Genomic DNA, 26,759 nt, shown 5'->3' with positions numbered 1-26,759 from the left:
TAGATCGAATTGCTTCACGCCCACTTTATCACAGATTTGTCACCGTTATGTTATCGCGTGATTTACCTCCTTTTATCATCATTCACGATACACATATGTATTTTATTTGTTAGATTGAAATTAAGGCGATTGTTCCTTTACATTATGTTCACGTATCGTAGGTTATTTACTATTGATAATTGCTATAATAACGATTTATTTATTGACTTTGAACATCCATTATTGCATTTAAATAAAAATAGATTCTATAACTTATAATTTATAATTTATATGTGCAAATTCTAATATAAAAAGAATCTTATACATCACGTATGTATGTTTGTAACATACTGAAGCATATCGCGTTACGAACTTTTATCTCTTTGAGATTCAATTAAAATGCAAAAATTAAGAAAGATATTTTTTGTGACTACTAAAATGTGGATCCGTTTACTTTATTACATATGTATAAATACTTACTTATATGTATAAAACATGCACGTACAGCATTCAAGTATTTGGAACTATAAAACCGTTTACTACAACGTCATTTCTCAAACAACAGTAAATATGTCGAGCTTCAAAAATTTTTCCACTCAGAAACAAGCGTCGAATATCGTATATGTCATAATGTAATATTTCATGCAATCAATTGTTTCTTGAATGTTTATAAAATTTCAAATCATACCAGTACAAGTTTGATGGGTAATAAAAGTCATCTAACAGTTATATCGGATACAAACTACGACATAAAAAGGTTCTTCTACGAATATCAAAAGTTGTAATACATAATTCTTTCTTTCTTAATCGTTAGTAATTTCTTTGTTTGTTATTTTTTTATCATATTGACGATATTTTTACCTACATTTTATCGTGGAAAGATAATTCTATTTTGTGATTTATTTTATGTCTTAATACGACTCTTAATTCGTCAAACATGTACTTGCAACAGGTGTTCAGTATCTTTTTTCATAAAGTGGCAATTATAACGAATAACTCTGGTTGATAATGTGACATTTCTATAAGGAAACGTGTTCATTGAAGCAATATAATCGAAGAAACAATATGTATTCGTTATAATAAGATAAAATTCGATAAATTTTGATGTTTCCCATTTTGCCCGTTGATTCATCTGGATTTTGTTAATCTACCGATAGATGGTGCTATATTAGTTGTCACGCAAGCAACAATATCACCGAGCCGCCCCACTACGTTAGTCCAATCAGTTAGTTGCGTTCACCTTCGTTCTCCTAGTTCCCCTTCTCCTAAGATTTTCGATCTTTCTCTCTCCTCCTCGCTTACTTACCTTAGTTTTTAGCCGAAGTCAGCGACAGCGTCTCGCACGGATTGCTTCTTGGTTATGTCGATTACTGCGTCGTTTTTGATCGATTGCTCTTAAATTCTTGATATTTCCAAGTTCCAGCTGTCAATTCGTTCGCGGCTACTGGTCACGTGACCTGGCGTGTGCGTAAACCAACCTTTAAGTTTCGAATCCCCCACGCTAGTGATCACCGATTCACTTGGATTCACGACAGTGCATACCGCCAGTCGGTTCGAATAATCGCCTCGTGGCAGGTGAAGACGAAAATCGGCGAAGCCGAGCCTGCCAGCTATCCAATCACCTAGTCAACCAGCCGCCGTATGAGGTACGGACGAGCCGTGAGACCGCGCCTCGATCGTCGATCTTGCACAGAAAATTTTGTTACCGATTGCGGTTCGACACGGCGTGCAAACTTTCTCGTAGCGATCCGTGTAACGCGTTACTTTTCCTCGTCTTCTTTCCTCGCCTAGTTGTTAGTCGGCTTCGATTCCCCTCGTTTCGGTCGCTTTTTGTTTCGTTTAGTGCGCTACGAGGGTGAAGCATGTCTTCCTTCAAGGGTGATAAGATTCCGTGTGCACGACTTTGCCATATCATCAAGTGGGATGATTTTGACGGCTATGGGTTCAATCTACACGCGGAAAAAGGCAAGAACGGTCAATTTATCGGTAAGGTGGACGATGGTTCTCCTAGTCAGGCTGCTGGTTTGCGACAAGGTGATCGAATCATCGAAGTTAACGAGATCAACATCGCGAACGAGACCCACAAGCAGGTTGTTGAACGCATAAAGGCCTTCCCCAATGAGACGAAACTTCTGGTGGTCGACCAAGAGGCCGACGAATATTTCAGGGCCAACAACATCGTTATCAAGGGCACCATGGCGAACGTCAAGGTGAACAAGACCCCAGAGAAGAACCCGAATAGTATCGAACAAGAAGAGCTCAACGGCAGCAATGTCTCCACGGATGAGGTGCGTACAGTTTAGTTCGCGAACACAGTTCTCCAAATCCCAATTACCTTCTGGAAGTTACCTGTTGCCCGACGCAGCGAAATCTTCACTGAGTCGAGCGAGTCGGTCGATCCACCTGTTGCTTCGGTACGTGTATCGGTCGTTCGACTATTTGTCGTGACCCCTCACGTAGAATCACACCTTCGAGAGGTAGGCGATCGTTTTCTATGCATCTTTGCGAATTTTTCTCAAGAACGTTTTAAAAAATTATCTGTTGTTATCAACGTCGTAAAAGTCGCGATAAAACTTGTAATTTAAGGAGTTTTAAAACGCTCTTCGACAATTTGAAAACGTACGAGTTTTTTTTTTTTTTTTTTTTTTTATTAAACGCCGATTAGTATGTAATGGTACAATTTAGTTAAGAATTAGCGTACTGTTTTTTCTACAATAATATCTTTAAACGTGAGTCACAGGAACGTGTCGATTTGGCCAAAATAATAAACCGTGTTTCGCGTGATGTGTTGCCCGCTTCTCACTTTGCGAACATCCAATTTGGTAGGAAGATAGATTTTGATTTTACAAATAATCTTGGCATAATATCTGGATCGTGATTCGTCTTATCAACATCTTAGCGACATGCACTAGGATCATTGTTTTTTCAAGGCAGTAAAATAACAGTCTTCTTTTATTACATATTTAGAGATAAGTGTTTCACCAGGTTGCGGTCTTGAACATCTGTGTTTACCACAGTTGGCCAGTAGAAGCGAGAGAAAAAGTTAGCACGCCATACGTGGAACGCTGCCTCGTCGTCTCGCCGTATAATACGCGAACGCATGAACAAATAAGTAGAAACGGGGAATTTCGATTTTTTGTTCCATACTCGGAAAATTAATACCGACGAATTGCACGAGATTATTTGTGTAACGCGTGTAGGTAATATCGTCAATACGGAACTAGCATTCGTCGATACGTTTATCGAGTCATCGTTTCTGTTTGATAACTCGCTCGAAAATCGACTTTGTCCAACGTCGTGAAAAGATTGTCTACGCTAAAAATATAACGTTTGGCGAACAGATGTTACGATATAATATAGTACAATTGGCGCATCAGATACATATGTATGAACATGCTCGCAAGTGTTTATGAACTTGTTCGTATTGTTTCGATACGGTGAATGTTTTACATTAAAAAAGGCTACTATGATACAGTATCTCGTGTTTTCGCTAGTTTCTTTCCAGTAAAGCGCCGTCGAACGATAACACGTTAGATTTTGATACCATTATCGCAGCCTCAATGAATACGAACTCATCTTCCTCGCGGGATGCCTCCTACGTGCAACCAGTGTACTGTTCTCACTCGATAAAACTTATTCTCTAATTTTTAACATCGCTCCGTTGTTTTAGTCATTTTCGACATGCGCGTATTATTACACCAGTCGTATATTTATCGTTCACAAATTTCTTAAGTACGAAGAGAAATTATCGACACGTGCGATATTTTCTTGAAATTTTTCGCCAGAAATTTTCTTCCAACGTTAAGAAAAATTAGATCGCATATTGATAATATATGTAGAAACATAATTAAAACGCAAAACATAAACTATTCGATCATGGAAAAGAACGAATCAAGCGAATCGCAATTATCTATCCGTTGATCCACTTTTGCCACACCTAGTGGTAAACGAGCGGATTGAAATTTAACACGCGATGGAACGTTTCGTTTGTACGTTATTTATTTCATCGCGTCACGTCCGCGAATTTCAGCTTGGTACGAAGCAAAATCAAATACTCGGGGATTTTTTCTCAAGGTCTCTGAGTCATGTTCCATCTCGTTTCCTTCCTAACGATTTCAGCTCCTTCTCTCGAGACGCGGAATTATTAGAAAAACCAATTTTCCTGTTTCGGTTTTAGTTTCCTTGTTTCCGTCGGTTGATTCACTGCTGCTAGAAGGTGAGCGTTCACGAGCACCGAATGACTCATTCGTTTTGTTCCCGAGCGATAAGACACGTAGGAAAGCGTATCACGAGATTCGTTTCTTGCTCGTTATATTATACGATAGGTTCTCGCGAAGAAATTCCAAGACGCCCGATTGGATTTTATCGGACGAATGTTTCAACCGTGTTTGCTCGGTTATCGAGTAGAAATGGGGTGCTATCGTTGAACGATATCACCGTCAGCATTCTCGGATGTAACAATTACGGTGCTAATCGACGGAAGTTGCTCCTTTACAAAATGGCACGTCACTGGCCTTAATTCGTCTTCATGGGATCCGCGCGTTCGATCGTCTTACCGCGATACGCTCGCGCCACGAATCCGATCACGGCAACTATCTCGCGATCGGAAGATTCGTCCTCCGTCGATAGGACTCACCGGATATCCGGTCATTTTTGCGGCATAAAATTACGTAAATTTCGCGTTCTAGCGAGCTACGTAATCGAAGACGCACGCGTATCCGCGATCGTGTTGCACATGCTGTCTCGTACGCTATAAAACCACCATAAAATGTTCTTCTACGAGTACCAGATACGAGAGACGGCACGACCAAGTTGGAAGTACGCGAGATAATCGAACCTGTCGATAAAGTCGGACTTTTGTCTAAATTCACGTTTTCACGAATATAGTTGGTAAACTGAAACTATGCACAGAGAATTGTTCTTACCTGTCAAATATTATAATCGGATTGCACTTGTTTATGCATTTATAAGGAATTCCAATATGTAAAACAAACAAATCCAAAATATAATACTCTTTGTGATATTTAGTAGGTGAAACGAATCTCTAAATACGTTTCGTCTGTCTAGATGTATCTGTAAAAATATCTGTTTGCATTTACGGACTAATTGCAACGATACTTTCGATATTTTATATACTTTCGCATATTACACGCATAGTACGCGTTTCTTTCTCATATTTCTCTAAGAATTGCAAATTTTAAAGCCATTAAATTCCGTAATTGCGTGATACGGCGCGCAATAGTTGAAACTCTTAGGCCATTTTCATAGTTATGAGATACGGTGTATGCGCATCGGGGGGAAAAAAAAGGATATCGGGACTCAAATCGATTAACGTGTTTCCACGAATGCTAATTTTACACTTTTACGCGACCCACGATCAATTTAATCGATCGTCCATCGTAATTTACGAGCTAAAAGGTTGCGTTGTCACAAGCCTGATCATACGTATAGTAAATAATTAATTGCCTCCGTGCAGACTGCTGGTCAAACTTCCTGTCACCATTTTCAATTGCGCAATAGAGCAAACCGTGTGGCATGCACGGTATACGAATGAGAGGGAAAACCGTTTGTCGTGCGAGTCTGATCTTCGAAGATTTTCACGAACGTGGCAGAATGCAGCGGAATAACGACGCGACGGTCAAATCGGTGAAATACTTTCGTAGCAACGACTAGCTTTGAACGCCCGTTATTTGCTCTTATTCGGTTTCCGTGTGCAGCGATTTTCAAAGAAAGCGTGCCAAAAAGCCAGGCCGAATGCATATACAGATAACGGGGATTCCCCTCCCGAAAGGAATCGGGACAGTGGTCGCGCATAGTGTTTCTCTGCTCAGCAATAATTAAATATACGCGCGACTAAACAACACAGGACGAATCGATAATTTCCAGTCCGGCGACTACGCGTCATTCAATCCCGGCTACGTATCCTTTTTTCCTTTCTTGCCCTACGATAATAATCGCATATTTTTTTGTGCGTTCTTGAAACGCGCGCGCGCACCTCTTAACAAGGACGTCGCTTCCGTTGTACTTCGAACGGGATACTCGACGTAAGAAATTAGTCGTTCGCTGTAAAGATCGTAGTTACGATTAGTCGCGATTCTAGTCGATTGCATACGATATAAGCTCGTGGTTGCTGGAATTAATTGAATCGCGGGATGCCGGTGTCGACGCAACAATGCCACGACATAGATTCTCGATGTTTTATGGAAAGTTACTTCAGCTTGATTTATGCTGGTATTAGGTATTCATAGCATTATTGGACTCACATGTTTATATCGAACGTTTTCGTTCGTTGCATCATCACGATCAGTCCTTCGACGTTACCAAAGCCTCGTTCGTATTAGTTAGGTTATCCGAATTCAAATCACTCGGGGATGACAAACAAGTTGAGACCGTTTGTTCAACGTGCACCTGTTTTTTTACTTCACTCGAAATATTCTTTCGTATTTCTACGCTCGTTTTTATTGAAATCGCCCTCGGATTAGCGAAGTCGCTTGAACTTATTAAGCGGTTGGAAAATGTAATGACTTGCTTGAAGGTAGGTACGAGTCGTGCGAATTCAAGTGACCTAACGAACTTGGCTTATAGTCCCGTTTAAATCAGCCAAGTTACGTGAATCCAAACTGTTTGAATTTGAATAACCTGATTTCAAGAGGATATCTGCTGGTATATAAATGTTAATCACGATATTAATCATAATTATAAATCTGACATATAATTTAATACTAAATATAAATTTCAAGAAAGGTCAAATCGATTTAAAGCATTGATGTTAGTAAATTGGAAATTATCTAACGACCGTGCTGTTCGTTTCGAGTTAGAGAAATCTCGAGTTGAAAGAATCTCAACTTTGTTCGAACGAAGCTTAAACCAAGTCGCACGAGTTCCAGTAACTTGGCTGCTATAAACAAATGCCAAGTAGCACAATTCAGAGCGTAGTAAGAATTCGCAAAGTTCTGGGACGAAGATTCGAGGATCGTTCGAATCGTAATCGAAGGAAATTTCGATAGAAGCGAGTTTTTTCAATTGCGGCGGCGATAACAGCGAACCGCAGCAGGACAAACCGACTAACATTATTTCGAAGAGATTTAAACGGCCTGTGGTTGGGAACCGGTTTTCCATCACGCTTGCCTTTTGCCGATGGAATTCCTTTAAGTACCGTTCGGAATATTGCATCAGGAGCCAAGGTCATTATGAGTTCCTTCCACGAATTTGTCCATCGTTTTTGACCCGTGTGAAACTTGTCTGAATCGCGCGTGTCTCTTCATTACCCAGGAAAAAGAGAACAATGCTGCGACCGATGTAACGCGTCTATTAATTGCCGCGTCCACGCTCTTACTTTCTATCGGCGGGCGTTAAGGAGAAACACTTTCTGTTGTATAACGGAAAATTGAAGCGTTTCGCTCGACCGCACCCCGTTAACGTAAATTTTCTTTAATGTGAAAAATTTAGTCGCAGCGTTAACCGGCAGAATGTGTCGACTCTTCGTTCCAACGATAATTTCTCTATTTATAGAAGATAAATAATTAGAAACAATGTAAATTCGTTTCATTTACAAATAATCGTATGGCGTTGTAAATTTGCATGCATTTATAGGAAATTTAACCAGAGATATACAGAAATGTGTAAAATATCCAAAGCTCACTACTCATTGTAATATATTTTCCAGGTGACAGGAATGTCAGCCTAGATGTCGCTTCTTCGGTCGCGTTCATCAAATTATGATTTCGCGTAAACATCCAAAGTCGAATAATCATAGAAGTTTCGGAATAACAGATAAACTGGTAAATAGAGAAACAGATTCTCCAGGCTTGCGTTGCTGATTTCCTTCGAAGCGACCGATTTTCAACCTCTTCGAAGCGCATATTTCGGAAAAAAGTAGCGCGCCGCCGACCACCGGCCTTGATACGTGACAAGAGTTCCTCCTACCATTTACACGCTTTTTCTTTGTTCCGCCTTGTACTCGTCTATACGTCTTTGTCTCTCCTCGTGCATATAGCGTAGCTAATATGCAAGTAGAAATGCGCGCGTGTGTCCAAAAATATATATTACGCTTATAGACGAGGAAATTATAAAAGGAAATGTCTTTTTTCAGAACGCGCATAAGTCAAGTGGATCGAACGACACTTCGCACAGCGAGAGCAGCACGCTGACGGCAAGCGCAACGAGAACTTCGAACAGGAGCGAGAACGAGAACGAGAGCGAACGTGAGGAGTCTGGCCGAGAGAACGGGAACGGGAACATCAGGAACGAGACGACGATGGCGCACGTGCACGATACCGGAAACGGCAGCGTCACCGGTAACGAGCCACGACAGGGCCTGAACCTGAAGATGAGCGCCAAAGAACTTAGAGCTCAGCTGGCTGCGCGCAAGAAATACGATCCGAAGAAAGAATCGATCGGCTTCAAGGACAAGTTTGACATCGTACAAAAATTATAACCGTTGCTCTTGTCCGTCTCGTTCGATAGTCTTGTCGGCTATGCTGCGCGGTGCTGTTTCTTGTCTCGCTATTAGTAGTCAGGATGCTTGTGTCCTGACTGATCCGGATGAACGCAAAACACTGTCGGATATTTTTCTGAGTTACTGTATAGACAGAAATAGCTCGAGGCAATAGACATTTTTGAAATTCTAACCGGGCATATACACGCGTGCGGATATACGTATCTTTGTGTGTATTTGCTTGTACCTGCGAGTCCATTAAAATCCGATGGTTTGCTACAGATAGGACGAAGAACGAATTACAACGTTTCTAAATTGCTGAAAAGTCTGAACGTAATAACGTATTGCGAATCGATCGAACGCTAAAATAGTTTCTTGTTACATTAGATATACAGCTGTCCCGCTAACTACAGCGAGAATTGCGCGCACCAAGGACGTTCACGACGACGCGGGAGAAAGTGTAGAACGTTGCGCGACGTACGACGCGTAACGCGCGCGCGTCATCGGCAATTTTCATTATTCCTTATCAAATTTAACGTATCGTTCGTTTTCTTATTGTAATCGAAGGAACGTGTATAGCTTGCGAAGTAAACCGCGTCTTCCACTTCTTGCGAGTAGTACGCAGAGAGGAAAGCTTCTTTTCCGATCCTAGAAACCGATATTTGACACAACGAGGAATATGCCAACACCCGAATGGATTATGTAATTTAAGAAATGTAACGATGTACAAAAATGCGGCGACACAATAGTGGGAAGACTTGGGCAAATTTCCACGTTCGTTGGAAGTTTCAACGAGCGTATGCGACTATATATAGTTGAGAGAGTCGCAGGATTCGCAGGAAACTCGGCTACTCTCTAACTCGACATTGCTAAATATTACGACAACTTGTTGTGTAACTTTCAATTATCGCCGTCGTGATCCTTTTACGTCGTGCTTCGTACCTTACGCGAATACCTAGAAGCTAGTTGTTTTGTTCTATTTTTTATTGCTCTTTTGTTTTTCGCACGATATGTACCTACATACATTCCTGTAGTCACGATAAACACCGATCGGTAACACGCGGAAACGCACGACTTTATTATTTGTTTGATGAAGCGTTACAAGGAAAAGAAACGATTTATTGCCGATTTCGTCATATTTTTCGAAGCGTTATGTCGCACAAATTTCAGACTCGATAATTAATTCGATCGACGCATCAGAGTCAAATAATGGATGCCGATATATTGCATTTAATATCCGATAATAAATCGGTCGATAAATTGATCAGACGTCACACTTTCTACGAATGATGTCATGCGAGTATCGATAACAGGATTCCTATATGGCTATTTTACGACTAAAGTACGATATCTTAGATATAACAATATTTCGTGTTGTACATCTATTATTGGAGATCGATAGATTTGATAAGATCAAGCGCTTTTGTAATTACAGCGCGGACTCTTATCTGTTTAAAGTCAGACAAAGATAGTTGTTTTGTTTTATTCATAATTCGTATATCGTTAAAGCTGTTTTTATTTTGAAATAAATTTTACATATGTATAAAAAAGAATTCTTCTTTTGCGGTATTTTCAACGATGCAAATTTTAAATACATATGTGTAACAGAACGGTTCAGTTGAAGAAACAAAAGGTTGTAATCTTTGAAAAGGAAAATGTAATTCTAAGAATAATTTGTTTTTGTGTGGAATTTCATTTATTTGTGAATTTCGTCTATTGAAATTCGAATTTTCTGTTATATTTTTCGTCTACTATCGATGATCGGTGTCAAACGAATTAAAATGTCGATTTGAGCACGAATCGATAACACCGCGCACTATAGAAACCGATCGATCGCATTATCGATCAAGAAGATCGAGTCGCTCAAGGTTAATTCGCTTACCGTGATCTATCGGTTTATGCTCTGGCACTGAATATACGCTATGTAAATTCTTACATATTTCTCGTTTTATCGCAATACATTTGCAAAGTTCGATGCATAAGCATGTTCATTTCTGTAAATATTAGATCTTTGTGCGTCAAGGTCGGTGCAACGATCGGAAGAACGAATGAACCATCGTCTTCATGCCTTGTTTCGCATAATTAATATCGCTGGCCGTCGATATAGTATTTACGTATCACGCGTTCGAGGCAGTTTGCGATATTTCTGCTAGTATTAAAAATGAAATTATAGTATACTGGAAAGTTGAAACGATAAACTCTATCCCTTGTCATTTTGAAATGTTAGTTTTCACGCAAACTATTGCACCGATTCCTTGAAATGTATATAAATGCTCTGAATAAGGGTAAAATACACACGTTGTTACAACTATTGCACAAGTCCAATGTATTTTTTAAGCGTAACTGTAAGCATTATGTTTGACGACAAGACTTAGTTGTACGTTATTCATCAAATTATGTTCATTTACGTACATCTCTGTATAAATAATATTGTACGTATATGACTCGCTTTATTTCTTACAACCTTCCATCGTCGGTACGTTATGTCTTCAAAGTAACTCGTATATGTCAACATATCGAAAAAGAAGATCGAAGGAAAAGCAAGTCGAAGCTTCTACGTTCGAGTGTTACAGGTTAACAGTTAAAGATACATGTTAACCCATAACTTTTGTTACACTTAATTTACGTCTCAGAACACTTTGATCAGTTTCTCGATCCTTTTGAGCTGTAACGCTGCCATCGTTGTGTAGTGTATCTTTGAAAAAATCTAGTAAAATTATTGTTGATGTTATTCTTTATTTTCGAAATAAGTACTTGCCGGAAATTTGATTTTAATTCCTAGCACCGATGACACTATAATCGTATTCCGTCCCGAGTCGGTAATGTCGGAAGTGACACGAAAATATGTAGTAAGAAGATTCTAACTGCAGATGTGGTTCTAGCTCTAGAAACTTCAAATTCTGTGATATAAAAATACATTGCATATCAGATCTATACTAAATTTCGTTTATGGCATTATTTATAAAATTTTTCGATCGACATTACGACTTACCAAAGAATCGATACTTTCCTCCATCTATCGTTCTTCTGATCGATCAATGCACCTATTTTAATAATTGTGACTATGCGATAAGTTTCTGGTTACTTCTATGGTAGAAAAATTCGTCGTTTGTGAATAAAAAGCTAAATGTCTATGTGTTTATATGACATCTGTAGACCCAATATGTAATTTGTCCTATATCTCTATACTTTTTGACTTGCATTTTGACCTGCACATTTTTTCAGTACTTGGTGTTTTTAAGAAGTCATTGTGAAACTTACATTATGCGTACGAGATGAATGGTCGATGTTGTGGAGCAGAGAAGGCCGCATACATATTTTCGGAAGGATGCAGTCGTGCAGCGATAGTTAACACTGTCAGTCAAGTAAAAGAAAAAGTGGTTGAAGATGTTGGCTCGTGAAAAACAGAGGAAGTAAATTACTGGCAAATTAACAGCACCGTGTTGAATCGGTGGTACGATGAAAAAGTAGCGGAAGAAGGGTGCAAAGGCAGATTCTTTGAGTGGTAAGTGGAAGCGAGAGAGCACGACGGGATTGAGCGTGGCGCGAGTGAGAGAGAGTGCGCGAGGCGGACATATATGGTTGCAGGGTCCGAAAAGCTCTCAGGTTACGCCGACGGCGCTAACCGTTTTCACGATGATGTTTGCTCTCCTTGTCTCTCTACTATCTCTCTCTCTCTCTCTCTTCTTCTCCTTCTTCATCCATCGTTTCTCTTTTCTTTTCTTTCTCAAATCCACGTGTATACACTCGCACCTTTCGATCCCACTTGTCTATAGTCTTTCTCTTTTCGACGTATGGGCTCGCGATCTCGGTCATTCGTATGCACACAGAAATCGCATTTTCTTCGTCGCGCCACGACCAAAAATACCGGTGTTCGTGCATCCATGGGTGAAAAGGAGAGGGAGCTACAGGAGCGGCATTGGCGCGACGAAGACGGAAAGAAGAACCGCGACATATCGTCGCGATGCTGCGCGAGAGAAGGGATGAGGTTTTCGTTATTTCGAGATTATCGGGGATTGCCTGCTTTTTGGAATCGTGCCGATCGTCTCGTCCACTCCCGATATCGAGACGGCTTCTTCATCTTACTGTACCTTACCAATAAGTCGAATCATTGATGCGAATCGTTCGATATTTAAGTGGCATCCGATAATAAGAAAGCTCGGGGCAACAAATATTATACGAGGTAACCTCAAATAATATGGTTATAATTATTTTTATTATCGTTGCCTACCGATACACCTTAATTTCCATGCTAAATAGTAGGAAATCGAAATGAAACAATTAACTAGTACGATATTAAAGTTAAGAGCTATTTAGAAGAAATTAAATTCAGTCGATGAAAGATAAGTTTTAATAACGCGGAAGTAACCGAAAGTTGATAAATATATCAGACTAAATTATATTCGAAAACAATTTTAAGTATGCATTGTCTTGCGAACCTGTTATACGATAGAATTGTCAAATTGTGTAAAGCATCGGTAAATAGTACGTGTCTGGGATATTAAATAACCGCGTGGGAGTTTAGTAGTCTAAGAATAGAGGGGCAAGAAATGCAGAATCGTAGAGTTTTGGTCCCCGGGTTTATCATTTTTACATATGTACGTAAGGATGAATTTCGGGAACTCGATTTCGGCTGATTCCAGGTTGAAAGAGAAAGAGTTTATTTATCGAAGCCGACTGAAGGCTTGCAGCTGAAACAAATGACGGGATCGATAAAAATTTCAAATTCGCTCCATCATGATTTCTCACCTCCTCGACATTTCAGCATTCTTCTTCGTATCTCATCTTTTTTTTTTTTTTTTCGTTTTGCTCTGTAAATAATTTACGCGATTACGTCTTTCTACGTCAACGAGAACTGTTTGGCAATTTTCTCCGCGAAATATTTCGCGAGTTTTTCCCATAGTGAAAATCGTAATTCGAGATATCCGACAGTCGATTTCAGGCTGCAGACTATTTACGTAGACTCAAATTTTTATGAACACAGCTGAAGAAACCGTATCTAAACAGAGATTTCTTTGTTCTACGATTATTATTTGTATATTTTTGCACCACGACTATGTACATTCCGCATACTGTTGGATTTGCAAATTTTCCTTAAACGTACGTATAAACGTTCGCTGTCTAGTCAAGACGTTTCGAAATGTTCTCTGCGATTACCGGTCCGTTGTTAATTATATCATCGCTTTTCACCGCGTTATTCGAAGATGCAATTTTTCCCAAAATAGATATCAGCTCGATAAATAGACGTTCCGATACATACGACGAGCATTTTGTCGACACTTTTGTACTCTAGCTATCTATCTACGTAGCTATACCGTGAAAATTTGTAAACACTAAGTGGATCCGTGTGTCATAAACTTGGGCGCCATGTGCTTAATTATTATGAATCGGAATGAAACGAATGTTCAATACTATAACACACACACACACACACGCACGCACGTGTTTCTTACAAATGTATAGATTAAAATCCAAACAATGTTAACGAGATTTCCTTGTTCGTATTGGAAATTATTGATAAGTCCCATCAAGACTGTCTCGCGTAATTCAATCAAAATTTTACAAGTTACCATTTTACATTATCATTACGTTATATGCAAAGGACGATTTCGTATGTGCGACATACATGTATGTGCGAGGTGGTTCGAACAATGTCAGAAATTTAGCGTATTAATATAGCGTATAAAGTGTGTAATTAATAAGAAAAATAGCGTGAAAATTGTCAGCTACCATTACTAAATAAATATTATAATGTTGTTAATTAATGTTGTTAATGTTGTTGATAAATACGTTTGCGTAACAATAGCAAGTTTAGTAACGAATGAAATAATTATTAAGTCGTCCAAAAAGTTTATAAAGCCTTTTATAAGGAAATAATGGATGCACATTATATTATTTTATCGAATTACGTATGATCGATTTTGTTTTATCGAGATAAAGATTACAACGTTCGATAGCTTAGGTTTCATTTTTGTATAAACATGTGTCGTTGTAAAAGACGTGTCTATAAAAGAAAGACACTTTTCGTACAACCTAATACAAGGTAGGACTTTGGTAGCAACTTACATATTACATATCTATATACTTTGTATATTTTCTCACATTATATCGTATTCTGTGAATTTTTGCAGATTCTCAAATCCAAGAGGCGCAGTGAAGCCGATGATCCGATGAAAATCAAGGAAATTTTCTAAATCACCAGTTATCGTCATTGACCGCTCTATTCGCGTACACATTGCGCAAACTTGCCAATTTACTGACTCTGTGGCTCGCTAAATTACCACGTAAGAGTACCACGATCGGTCAGATTGGAAAGTAAGCTCGTTGAAAGAAGAAAGTGTTGCTGCTGTAAAAGGAATTCGCGAGCGTAAGAAGGATGGAAAGGGGATCGTTCGCGATACGTAGCCGTACGCATAATAGGGGCCGGTATCTTGTCCTGTCCTCGCACTCATAACATCTATTTCCAGAACAGACCAACGACTAAGTTTAGATTCGCTGTTCCATATACTCGAGCCATTCGCCCACTCGGGTCCACTCGCTCCCAAGAAAATCTGATAAACGAACAAATAAGTGATACGTGGCTACTCCGGTTCTTGTCGCGTCTCCCCTTTCTAAAACTGCTTCTCTTTTTACCATCGTTATCGTCAAAATATACGTACACACGTATAACGAGTAACGTTCTAGTACCTACGTACCTATACCATTTCATCCATTTCCATCATTCACCAGTGCAACGATAACAAACGCATCGTGGTGGCACTGTAAAAACATCGAGGGGAAATAAACGTGGTTCTGCGCGCGAATCGCTCGCGATATTGTATTTAGGTCGGTCGAGAGACCGTAGTCTGTATTTGCTCGAGATAAATACCACTATTGCTACGTATGGAAAAGGAGATCTTGTAACGAAGTAATTCATTTTGAATCCATTCATCGGTAATTCTTGGTCGTCGCGTTATCGTCGTTGGAGTTCGCAAAGGGTCAAAGAAACACGACGACGTACTATCCGACAGAAACAACGCTTCCGAGAGCACAGAGTGGAAATTGAGTAATCTAATGAAAGAGTCGCGGATTACCTTTGTTTTTCTTCTTTTTCTCTTGTTCGTATTCCGGGCTAAAAGTAAAGCATACTAAAAATATTTCGAGCATAACGCGCGAGAAATTTTAGCGGCATGGTTCGTTCGTTCGTTACCGAACGAATGACGTTAAGCGTCTCTTTCTTGGTTGTATGTAAAACTTGGAATGCCGTGTGACGCGTCCACAGAGAACGGAAGCGTCACGGGTGTTCTATCTTGCGTAATGTTAAAAACCACGAAACGCACAACTCGGTTCGAGTGGCGAAAATAACGTAACGTATTCCACAATTGGGAATTTAAGGCAGCTGGTTGTGCATGATTTGCCGGGTATTTTTAACCAGGCAACGCAAAGGGCAGGTCCGAAGATGTAACGGCGCTCCAGACTTGCGAGAAAGGTACGTCACAGGCGCAAAAACGTACGTCGTCAGGCGCGCGTTCTCCGCGCGATACGTGGCTGCGTCGATTCATCGGAATTAGCAGAAGTACGCGATGCAGTTTCGAAAGCCGAGTACTATTAGCGTAGAATAAACCACGCGAGGCTTCTTGCTCATCCTGTTGAAACATTCTCTGGCATTTTTCTTCTTCCACTCTGGTGTTTTCGTTTCCGCGAAAACGCAAAATTTACGCAGCGCCGCCGATTTGCTTATTTTCCCGCAAAGAACCGCTCTCATACTTGCTCGTAAATCACCCAGAAACATCCGATTCCGCCGTATCGACGACCTCTCGTCTATCATTCCGGGTCGAATTTTCACGGTCGCTTTCGCTGTAACCTGCACGAAACGTGAAACGATTCTCCCGATGTTAACTCTAGCGCGATACGCCGATTCCTATATTTCCATGTTATTCCCATTTTAGGAAATGGGAAGCACTCGTCGAATACTATGGAACTCTCCTCGAAATCGTAAAAAGGAATTCCATGAATTGTCGTCTTCCGCCAAAATCCTACGAGTTTTTTGAGGTTTACGGCTACTTACAGCGCTCTGGTAAATTATCTTTTTCTTTTTTCCAAAGCACAGACGTTATTCTTCTATCGTAATTTGTTTAACTAATTTTTCTAACGTGTCTATTTTATTTCCTCGAGATCGTTTCGTTTATACGACTCTGGTATATCGTTCGATTCTCGATCGATTCATTTCCAAAGAATAGATCTTCGTCTCTTTCCGACAGAACAATTTGCATAGGAAACACGAAGTAATTTCGAGAAGAATAAAAAGCACGAGTCCTTCTCTCAACGATAAATCCAACGATTTCTGTGACAAAGGCATAACGCAAACAGATGCTCGTCGTAAATCAACTCTACTTAATTTCGCTTTGGCGCATAGACGTTGTGCAGCAAGCTGATATAAAACTCCTGTAATTCAACTCTCGTGACATAATGTATCGCAGAGTATTTACGAGTACACGCATTTAACAGACATTTTATTTGTTTAATTTGCATAGTACGCACGGTCGTAATCGATTTACGGCTGCGAACGAAGGAAAACGTTGGCTAATCGTAACGGTTGGGCTGTCATAATCTCGAGGTAGATCGACCAGTTCTCGAACAAGTTGGTGGATATCCGCGACGTGAAACGATGGAAGCGCGAGTGTTCAGGTCGTTAGGTATAGATTCTAATACGCAAAGATAGATTGGGCGGTGAGGGGTGATCGTGTATATTTAGAAAAGTGCTTGGCTTGCCAGAACCGAGAGAGACTCGTATCTCGACACCGCGTGCGAGATTTCTCCTTCGAGCTCTTCCTCTTTATCTCTCTTGCGATATCTTGTTTGTTAACCACACGCGAGAACGTATTGTAACGTTTCTCCGTGCGAATAAAAAATCTTTCGTTTCCATTACGCGTGTTCTCATTTCCACTATCTCGCCAGCTCTTCGTCGATCCTCTGTCGACCATCGGGTCGTTTCACTCTGCCAGTGGCAAAGTCTCGTTTCTAGGGAAACGTCGTTCCCTTCGAGGATCCACGAGTTTCCTCGCGTACCTTTCGATGGAAGCTTTTCTCTATGTTAACGTTAATTAGCTTTCCATCGAGAATGGTTAATACGCGAAAGATAAAAATCGACGTAAGAGAAAAAAGTGTATGGCGAGCGTTAGCAGAAGTGGCTGGCGAGGTAGCTCGGCGAGAAGAGAGCGCGTGGAAATATAAACTGTATTAGTCAGACGAGAATCGGAGGAAATTCGAGCAGATATCGTGTATCGATCGCTGTGTACTCGATCGAAATTTTGAAAGCTGGCCAAAAATGTCTCATAGAAGTTGGAATACACCGCGGAGTAAAGCGCGCTCGCGGATTTACCGGCTTGTGAATCAAACGCTGTTATCCGTGAAATTATATCGACGATGAGGACGTTCGCGAAATAAAAAATAAAAGAAAAGGTCGATTAGTGGTCGAAAGTACGGATGCGGCCGGAAAACTTATTTTCGTCGAGGACTGTGGCCAAGACCCACTTCTCCTTCTTCGTACGATGTTCTATTTCCTACCAACGCTGATATCTTTCCACCTTTGTCCGGGAATACGATTTTATGGTCAAAGTTTTTCAGCATCGATCAACGGTATCGGGCATCGCGCCTTCGATATCTATCGACTTTGAATCGTTGAAACGTAGATGCTTAATTTGGTGCTGTCTATAAACGAACGTACTGTTAAATATGCTCTTCTTGATTCATCGGTCCCGATGAGATACATTCTTTGATTATATTTAAGGGTAAGAATAATCGTTAAACCGCTACACGTAGTCTAATTTCGACTCGAGGACGTCGACGTAAAATTCTTGCACGCTGATTTCTCCGACGTTCCGTCATCCGGCTAATTTGGTTGCAGCAGCAATTAACCTGCTATAAGGTCATTTATCTTCTTTTTTTATCCCACTCGTATCCTCCGTATACGCGTGCCGCGTTTTTCCGCGGTGAAACAAAGAAACCTGAGAAGGAAGAGTCGAGCCTCGTTCGGACCATTTCCCTTTCCAACCGAAGCTGCTTCAAACCGTTGAACCGCCAATCTTTCGAGCTTCCAGTATTCGTAAAATCGCTTTCGTTCGTAGATTCGTGGATTGGTTCGCATTCGAACAACCCTCGTCGACCGATTCGAAACTTAACGTTGGTTCGTTCGAGCGATCGCAAGAAGAGCAAACGGTCGTAAAACGCGAAGGTAAAACGAAGAGCGCGTCCGCTGTTATTTTCGCACGGTAGTGTCAACTTCATTGGTTGCGAATACCTCGATCCCCCACTAATTACAAGGTTTCAAGTTCAATAGCAGGGTAAGTGCCAAGAAAAAAGGGTGGATGGTGAAAAGCATGGATATGGTAGAGGGACGGCTGGATGTTGGTAGAGGTAAGTGGGCGGAGGTTGGCGAAAGGGGTGTGTACCTTGTGGGTGATGTGGATCCTGCGTGTCAGGTAGTCGGCGATCGCGCAGGACTCGGCTGGCCTCAGTGTCAGGAGCGAGCCTCGAAATTCGACGGCGTAGGCGTTCTTAGGGTGGGGAGATCGGGCAGGAACGGTTATCGTGGAAGTTGCGCCGACGCAGAGACGCTGGACCCGACGTCGAGGTGTCACGGCGATATTTCGTGTGGTTAGTTGGCGCGCGGGGCCCCGGTGACTGGGACGGCCAAGACAGACGCTCCGTATCAAAGAAGAGACAAGAGACAGGGCCAAACGAACAGGATACGTTATAAACGGAGCGACGACCACACAGTGACGACGACCACGACAAAGACGATCGAATATCAAAGAAATTTCTCTCTTTTTTTCCCCACTCGTTTCTTTCTCTCTCTCTCTCTCTCTCTCTCTCTCTTTTTTCTACGTTCGTACGCGTAATTTCACTTCGACTTTCGAGAATCAAAGTGCGCGATCGACGAGCCGCGAGCTCGACCCACTCGAGCCACAGATCCACGTTAAATCCCCCCAAGGTGCCTGCAATCGAGGATTTCTAACGCCGGCACGGCCATCGACGGACCGTATTTACTCGTCTAACTATTTGGATATTTCACCGCTCGCTTCAAGTAAGTTTTCCCGTTTCACAGACTGGATCCTTGATCGTGAGAGGGTATACGAGCGAGCATACGAATGTGCGAAAATGGACGAAGTACACAGTGCGCCCTTTCCTCCTTCGCCATCGCGTTAAACATCCCCTTTTCGTTCTTCATTTGTCGTCTTCCCTAATTTCCTTCCAACGTATAGCCTGTTCCACCTTCGTCTATGGTGAATCGTGGGTGCTTTTGGTGCTTCAGTGCTTCAAAGTGTTACGTTTCGTTGGCGACCGCACCACCAAGTGCTGTACTCGTTCGTATTCCCTTGGAGATCGTTGGATCAGGACGCCGGTGCGTAAGCTATTCTTTCAGCTGGACGTTTCTTCGATTCTTGTGCGCGTTACGTGCAATCTTGCTCGATTGTTGCAACCGTAACCGAGATTCGAAGATTTCCGTGGAAATCCGAGAAACGTAATGCGCGAGTGGTATCGATTATACGACGATCTTAAACGGCGATAGATTCGAACGGCGGAAAATTCCGCTCGCGAGAGATACAATCTTGGAATCGATGACGATCGGTACGACGACCTTGACACGCGTGTCGCTCCGAGAAGAAGAGGACGAGGCGCCGTGGGCCCAGAAACGGACCGTTGCGAATAACGATGCATCGAAAGAGATTTCGATGGTTCGTGGTCGAAACGGTGGTCTAGCGGCTTGGTGACTAATTGCCACGAGTCTGTTCGCGTCCGACCACCGAAAACTATTCGTAGACTACTATCTAGGTATCTAGGCTCGAAGTCTACTTATTTTTAGAAGGGCGTAACGCGAGCAGGAACGGTTCGTCGTCTCGTTCGACGTTCCAACCATCTATCCAACTATATTTTTCTCACTTTGTCGGCTTTTCCTCTCTCGCACCTTTTCCAAATTCGTTTAATCGTCGTTCGCAATCTATCCGCCACTTTGGCTTTCTCTCGTCTCTTTCCTTCCTCTTTCAAAATCTTCTCTTTTTTATCTCGGTGGAACAACGTTAGTACCATCGACGATAATAGCGAAAACCAATAGACGAATGATAAAAAGAACAAGTAGAATATTTGCACACACGCGAATATAAACATACAAGTAATATAATATGTATGTATGTATATGCGCGAATATAAACACACAAAGTACGCGATCGATGAGAAAATCTGGTAAAGTAACCGAAGAATGTGAAGAAGAGATCGGTTTAAAAGTATGTTGGAAATACGAATGGGGACGTTTGTCGATTTGTCAAAAATTCATGGTCGATCGCGTATGCTCGACGCGCTTCATAATTCCACGATATTTATAAACTTCATGGTCAGCCAACCTGAAAATTACACCTGTTGATGGTCAGGCCTGGTTGAAATTAGCACGGATGACTAATTCATTGTTTTGGTCTTCGCTGGTCATAGTCGAATATCGATATATCGTTTACTCTTTCGGTCTCGTCGTATCTTTCACGGGCAACTTAAAAATTATACCGTAGCGCCTTCCGACATGCTCGTTCCATAAGATTAGCGCTATAAATACTCTCTGTATCCTCCTAAATCTTCGTGCCTCGTGTTTCTACGTACGCGAGAGCGAGAAAAGAATTTCGCGACCAGCAACATTTCCACGATGTACGATTTCTCTTGCTATAGATTTGACTCAGTCCACGGAAATAGACGTTGCGACAAGAGCGATGCAGGGAAAATAGTAGCGTAGACGGAAGAAGAGAGCGACGAAACGCATGCCTCGACCAATAATTTTAACTTCTAGGTCGAATTTAGTGCACTTGCCGAGCTTACCGTGGTATTAGCCCCACGATGATCTAATACTCTTTCCGTGCTTGTAATTCGAAACGTGAATCATTTCCTCGTGATAAATTTTCCTACTCCCTCGCTTTCCGATCCTCTTCATTTTAGATATCGATCGGAATCTAATAATATTTTAAGCATATATTTTAAGCATAGTTCAAAAACAAACTGAAACTACGATAGAGTTTTTTTTTAAGGATATACCGTGTCAGATATTTCTACGAATATAAATTTAACGCTTTTTTCCCACTTGTACGACACCTTGCCTCTGGTATTTGGAAACGCAAACGAAAATTACGCGAAAGGGATATTTTTTTCCTTGGAATAACGCGACGAATGGCGTTGGTGAAATTTTGGACGAAGATTACAGCGAATGGAGATATTTTTCTGTGGCGCGTAGCACCGTTAACACCGCAGACATTAGAAAGAAAAATTACATCGGCTAATTTTTCCTCTCGGCTAACGCCGCGACATCGTTCGATATTTCTGTCTCGCCATTGCTAAACGATGTTTCATTCATTCCATGCTTTTTATAACCGGCTCTACATTGTGCCACTTGTTATTAGGCCAGTCTGTCATCGAATATATTACATCGCGAGGAGACAATAAAATTATGCCAAGTCTCAGCGAACGAAACTATTGAGACATCGCGTTACTCGCTAAACACCTGTTCGTCCATCGATCGTCGCGCTCCTCCGTAACCAAAATCTCGCAGCTTGTCTCGTAAAAGAGTTTGCCCAACATCTTTACGCGTCGATCGAACGCGATTGTCTCGAAAATAACGTCGAATACCGATCAAGGTTCGTTCGTTCTCTTCCATTCATAAAAATCCGTGTACCTATTTTTGAAACGGCCAACCACGACCTTCGATCTAAGCGACTGCCAAACGTCCTGTCGAATCGACGCGCGATCGTTAACTTGGTTGATCGATTATCACGAACCGTTCGGTCGAAAAATACGGACAGTTTTCTATGCACAGACTCGTGGAATATTCGAAACGAGCAGTTTCGTCCGAGTTGCTGAGAAAACCTTAGAAATCGCTGTACGCACGACGTCCGTGTTCGAACGTCCCTTTCGATCTTCGGTCATTCCCTTCTTCACTTGGCACGCGTAGAACTCTCCTGTCAAAAGTGTATCTCGAACAAAGAGCAAGGAACTTGCCGTTTGGAAAGGTCGGGCTCGGATCTCAATTTCGTAGAAGGAAAATCGGGGCCGTTAACCCAGATCGTCTTTCTTTATCAATCGAACGCTGGGCAAATCTTTTTCAACCGCTTGTTTTTTTTTTTATTTCTCCTCCCCGTTTTTATCTCTCCTCTCCTTTTCCCTTCTTTCTCGAGTACCGCGTGCAAACAGAACGTTACAGGTAGAGATACCTGCTCGTATCTTCCACTCTTTCGATTCAATTTGATTTTAATCCAAGATGATCTTGAAGAAACTAACGTGCCAAGTTACGTTTCATCGAATTAAACGGCCAAACGGTAGTACGGTGTTAGCGAAGATGAAAACGAAGCGGAGGAAAGGAGCAGAATGAGAACGAGCGTTACGAAGCCGAGCAATCTCAGGAATGTCTCGAGGCTCGTTGCCAAGTCTTACCGTGACGTTGTAACATTTGGTGCATTCGTTCCGATTTGCATTTCTTTCCTCGGATTTTTACGCTACTTGTCGCGTCTCATCTCTTCTACTTACAACGGTGTTAAGAAACAAAGTATTGACGCGTATCTTTGTCCTGGAAACGAAGCCTTCTCCGCGTACCAAACCTCACGAGGTTTCGTCTATTCGCACCTAATTAACGAGAAGCTACGATAAATACAACGACGTGCCAATACTTGTCGCAGCCACCGTAAACGCTTCGTATCGTGACGAAATTACTTTGTACTTTGGAGTTATATTCGCTACGTCGGAACGTTACATCCGCGTCGATTAAATACGAAGTAAATTCTTTTTTCGCTATCGTCGTCGCAGAGGAAATTTTCTATGGCACGAGATGGAGATTTTTCGGAAGGCGTTTAGATAAGATTTTTTGATTCGCCAGACGCGTCGTAAATCAAACGCGTGCATTTTCGCTATTAGATGCCAAACATAATAACCGATTACCGAGATAACTGGTTCGCCTATTTTCGAGCCAAGAGTCGCATTAATAATAGAGGTGTTGCGTCATTGTTCGGCCTTGGACGTGTTGGAAAATCCTGAAAACCCGCGTTTGGAGTCGCGGATTCCACTAAAATACCGATTGCTTCGAACGTTGTTTCCCATTGGTGTCCGGTTTTATCGTTCGCCGGAATTCCACCGCCGGCACTTATGCTACGCTTTGAATATTTCCGAAAGCCTGAAAATCTGCAAAGTAGGGCACGAAAATGTCCGAGAATGTACAAGTTGGAAGAAACGCGTAAATTTCAAACGGAAGTCACAAACGACGGACGATATCGGCGGTGGTACGACATTTTTCGAATTACATAAAATCTATTTTGAATTCCTCAGTAGCGATATATCTTTTCTTGAATTTGGATGTAACGCGCGAAATATAATAATTTGGCTCGCATTACCCGTGACTGTGAGATCAAAAGCTGTTCTTGTATCTCGAGCCGTCCAAGTTAATCTATCGCTCGACTTAATGGTCGCTCTAATCTTTGCTCTACGAAACGTCTATTTAGCAACGACTATCGACCCTTTCAACACCGAATTTCCTTATTTCGTTAAGCAACAGTTTTTCCAATCAAAGCGTCTTTCCACGATGCCCGATACGAAAATCATTTATCGCTAAATTCTGATCGAGACGATCTTTCGGATCGACAGATTTGACGAGGATCGTCATCAGCGAGGGAAGGAGGCTAACGGTTGGATGGTGCCGCGGGTCGGCGCCGTTTAAACCGACTCGAAGCGGATAGACGAGATTTGTCGGCAAGCAACGAAAAGAAGCAAAGAACCGAGCGAGTCCTCGATTTCTAAGGCGAGAGGGTGGCGCGCCACCCGAGAAATTCGCGGTAAAGGGAGGAGGGGCGAAGGCGACCCAACACCATGGGGGTCGCCGACGATTTCGCGCCGAGCTTCACCCAGAAGCCGCAACTAAGGCAGGAGGACGATGGGAACCGGCTGATCTTCGAGTGTCAACTGATCAGCGCGCCTAAACCCGAGATATCGTGGTATCGAGGCGAGACAGAACTCAGCGCAGATGCGAGGACCAATTTCAGGATGCAGAGCATCGGGACGAACAAGTTCCTGGTCGTTCTGGAGCTCGACGACGTTATCGAGACCGACGCTGGCCTGTACAAGGTCAAGGCCAAGAACAAAATGGGCGAGGTCGCGGCTTCGATCAACCTGAATTTCAGCCGTGAGTACCTGCCTCTCGTTGCTACTTTTCTTTTTTTTTTTCTTTTCCTCCCTATCGTAAATTGCGTCACGTTGCGCAACGCGTTACACGCTACTTCGACGTTCGCTACTCGAAAGATTGTTCTTTTAATAGATACGTTCTTGACCCCTTCGTTTTCGGTCTCGGACTGTCCGTGTCCTTATAACCGAAATACCGTTCTCCTTTTATTACGTTTCACGTGTACCTAACGCTTCCTCTCTTCGTTTCCATACAATTCGAAAGATTCGAAATAAAGTTTCGTTATTTTCCAGCTGTCGACGAGCCTAGAGAGAAGTAAGTTCGACGATCGATTGCGTTTCGAAATGATGAACGTTTGTCGCTTCTCCAGGCTCTGTCTTTTATTTTTTTCTCTTCCTTTTTCATTTTTATTTCGCTGTTCTAACGCTTCTTGTGTTTCTCTTTCCTATGCGTTTCACGTACCATACGCTTCGCTTACCTCGCTTTCTGTTTCTTTTTTATGGTTTTAGCGGCGGAAGATCTCAGCAGAGAGGGGTGAGTGATCTGCTTGCTTTCAACGAGTACCAGCGAATGCTTGCGAGTGATTATAACCTACATTTAAGATTATAACCCGCCGTTTGTCGGAATCGTGGCTCGTATCAGATAAAAGGAACTAACCAAAGACGGGATAAAAGATATCGGGCAAGATAGGAAGCAACCGCAACCAAACGAGCGGTTTCGTCGACAATGTTTAGGTGCACATCAAATGCGGCTAACTAATAATAATCGTCGCGGAATGCTCGCTATTTCTGGACGCGTTCACGTGCGCTCACGCGCTCGTCCGATAAGAGAAACCGACAGCTACGGCTGTTCTAGCTGGCTGATCGCTCAGTTTTCTTCTTCTGCCCACGCATACGAGTCTGACTGGTCGACGTGGAAATAGAATCGAGAACCTCTCCTCTATTTTCATTCTCGGTCTTTTAACCGACGACATTTGTTCGCGGACCGTTTGTCTATCTTCGATGCGCTGCCTGAACATCTTTTTTTTTTTTTTATTAAAAAGTATCTATGTACGCGCTCGTGGCAGCTTCGAAATATTTACGACCCTTGCCACGTCGAATTGTTTCAACCGATGCTTCCTCGCCGATACGATGATTCGGTTCCGAGAGATCGACAAGTAGTCGAAGTCGAGGAACGAGGAGGCGGTCGATCGAAACGTGTCTTTCCACGATCTAAGCTCCGTTTGTAAGACGATCGTTTGTACGTTTGTACGCGTCGATATTTATCTGTAAGCGTGTTGAACGAGTGCACACGCAGTGACGCGTTGCATCTCAGTGACATCGCTCGGTGAAATATTTTTGCACGATTATTTTTCGCTCGGCGAACGTTCTAAGGCAGGTAGAAATTGGGTCGAAAGTTGCTTCTTCGGGAACGTGACGAGGCGCTTGGCGAGATGTTATATTTTCGGATCCGTTCAACAGACGTGATTCCCGTGAATTTCTAAAAGTAACGCGAGCCTTTGACGCCCGTACCTTTCTAAATCCTTCTCCGATTCGAAAATCTATGTTTTCCCGAGTCGTCCCGCCGCGAAATTTTTCCCTCCGATTTGGAACGAGAACGAATCACGATCCGCGAGGCGAATCAGCTAATTGACCGTAGCGTGGAAGCCGCAGGAAACAGCTGCAGCCTACTTCTTTGCTAAAGTTAGTTTCGACGTTCCTCCCTTCTGCTACCGTTCTTTCCTATCGCGCCATCTTATTGGTTTTACACTTTGGAACGATCGCTTCGCTTCGTTATTCTTTTTATTTTCGTCAAATGCCGCGGCAGTAACGGCAAATTGATTCGAGCTCCGCTCCACCACGTCATAGTAGCGAACTACCGAGCATGCTTATTATACTTTGGCCGTTTTACGCGCTAGAAAGAGCACGAGGGCGCGCGATAGGACGCAAACGACGCGATATTTCAGCAGGAAATTCCGATTCGAATGCAGCTTGAATGAAAGGGGTTCGTTGATCTCGCGTTTTACACCGAGCTTCTGGTAGACGAAGCGTCTCTCGAACGAGCCATTACGGGGCTCTGTTCCTGCTGGCTAACAACGGCGCCATAGTACGATACCTCTGACTCGTACAAGCAACGTCTAAACAAAACAAAAGATATGGTTGTGGCATCGGTGCTGCCAGATCGCGTTGC

The 26,759-nt window shown here is 42.2% G+C and overlaps 2 protein-coding genes and 1 long non-coding RNA gene across 39 annotated transcripts in view; 2 read left to right on the top strand and 1 right to left on the bottom strand.

The window, feature by feature from the left end:
- The first annotated feature begins 1,228 nt into the window (after positions 1-1,228).
- On the top strand, positions 1,229-10,857 carry LOC126868664 (Na(+)/H(+) exchange regulatory cofactor NHE-RF1). The gene is made up of 2 exons (XM_050624395.1): positions 1,229-2,267; positions 8,072-10,857. The coding sequence occupies exons 1-2, from the start codon at positions 1,842-1,844 to the stop codon at positions 8,414-8,416; spliced, it is 771 nt and encodes a 256-aa protein (XP_050480352.1). The 5' UTR covers positions 1,229-1,841; the 3' UTR covers positions 8,417-10,857.
- On the bottom strand, positions 10,175-13,181 carry LOC126868665 (uncharacterized). Its single transcript, XR_007690681.1, has 2 exons — positions 11,689-13,181; positions 10,175-11,625 (listed from the first exon to the last, which is right to left on the bottom strand). It is a non-coding gene; the product is annotated as an uncharacterized LOC126868665 (long non-coding RNA).
- A 5,829-nt stretch (positions 13,182-19,010) lies between these two features.
- Positions 19,011-26,759, top strand: part of LOC126868784 (twitchin) — a 77,892-nt gene continuing 70,143 nt past the window's right edge. For all 37 annotated transcript variants that reach the window (XM_050624632.1, XM_050624631.1, XM_050624619.1 and 34 more), the window contains exons 1-3: positions 19,011-19,481; positions 24,059-24,593; positions 24,884-24,905. In XM_050624632.1, coding sequence (XP_050480589.1) covers positions 24,281-24,593; positions 24,884-24,905 — 335 coding nt within the window. In that variant the 5' untranslated portion in view covers positions 19,011-19,481; positions 24,059-24,280. The remainder of the gene's footprint in view (positions 19,482-24,058; positions 24,594-24,883; positions 24,906-26,759) is intronic.

Source organism: Bombus huntii, chromosome 8, assembly GCF_024542735.1.
Source record: "Bombus huntii isolate Logan2020A chromosome 8, iyBomHunt1.1, whole genome shotgun sequence".
Classification (NCBI taxonomy): Eukaryota; Metazoa; Arthropoda; class Insecta; order Hymenoptera; family Apidae; genus Bombus; species Bombus huntii.
This window is presented reverse-complemented; position numbering and strand designations above follow the sequence as displayed.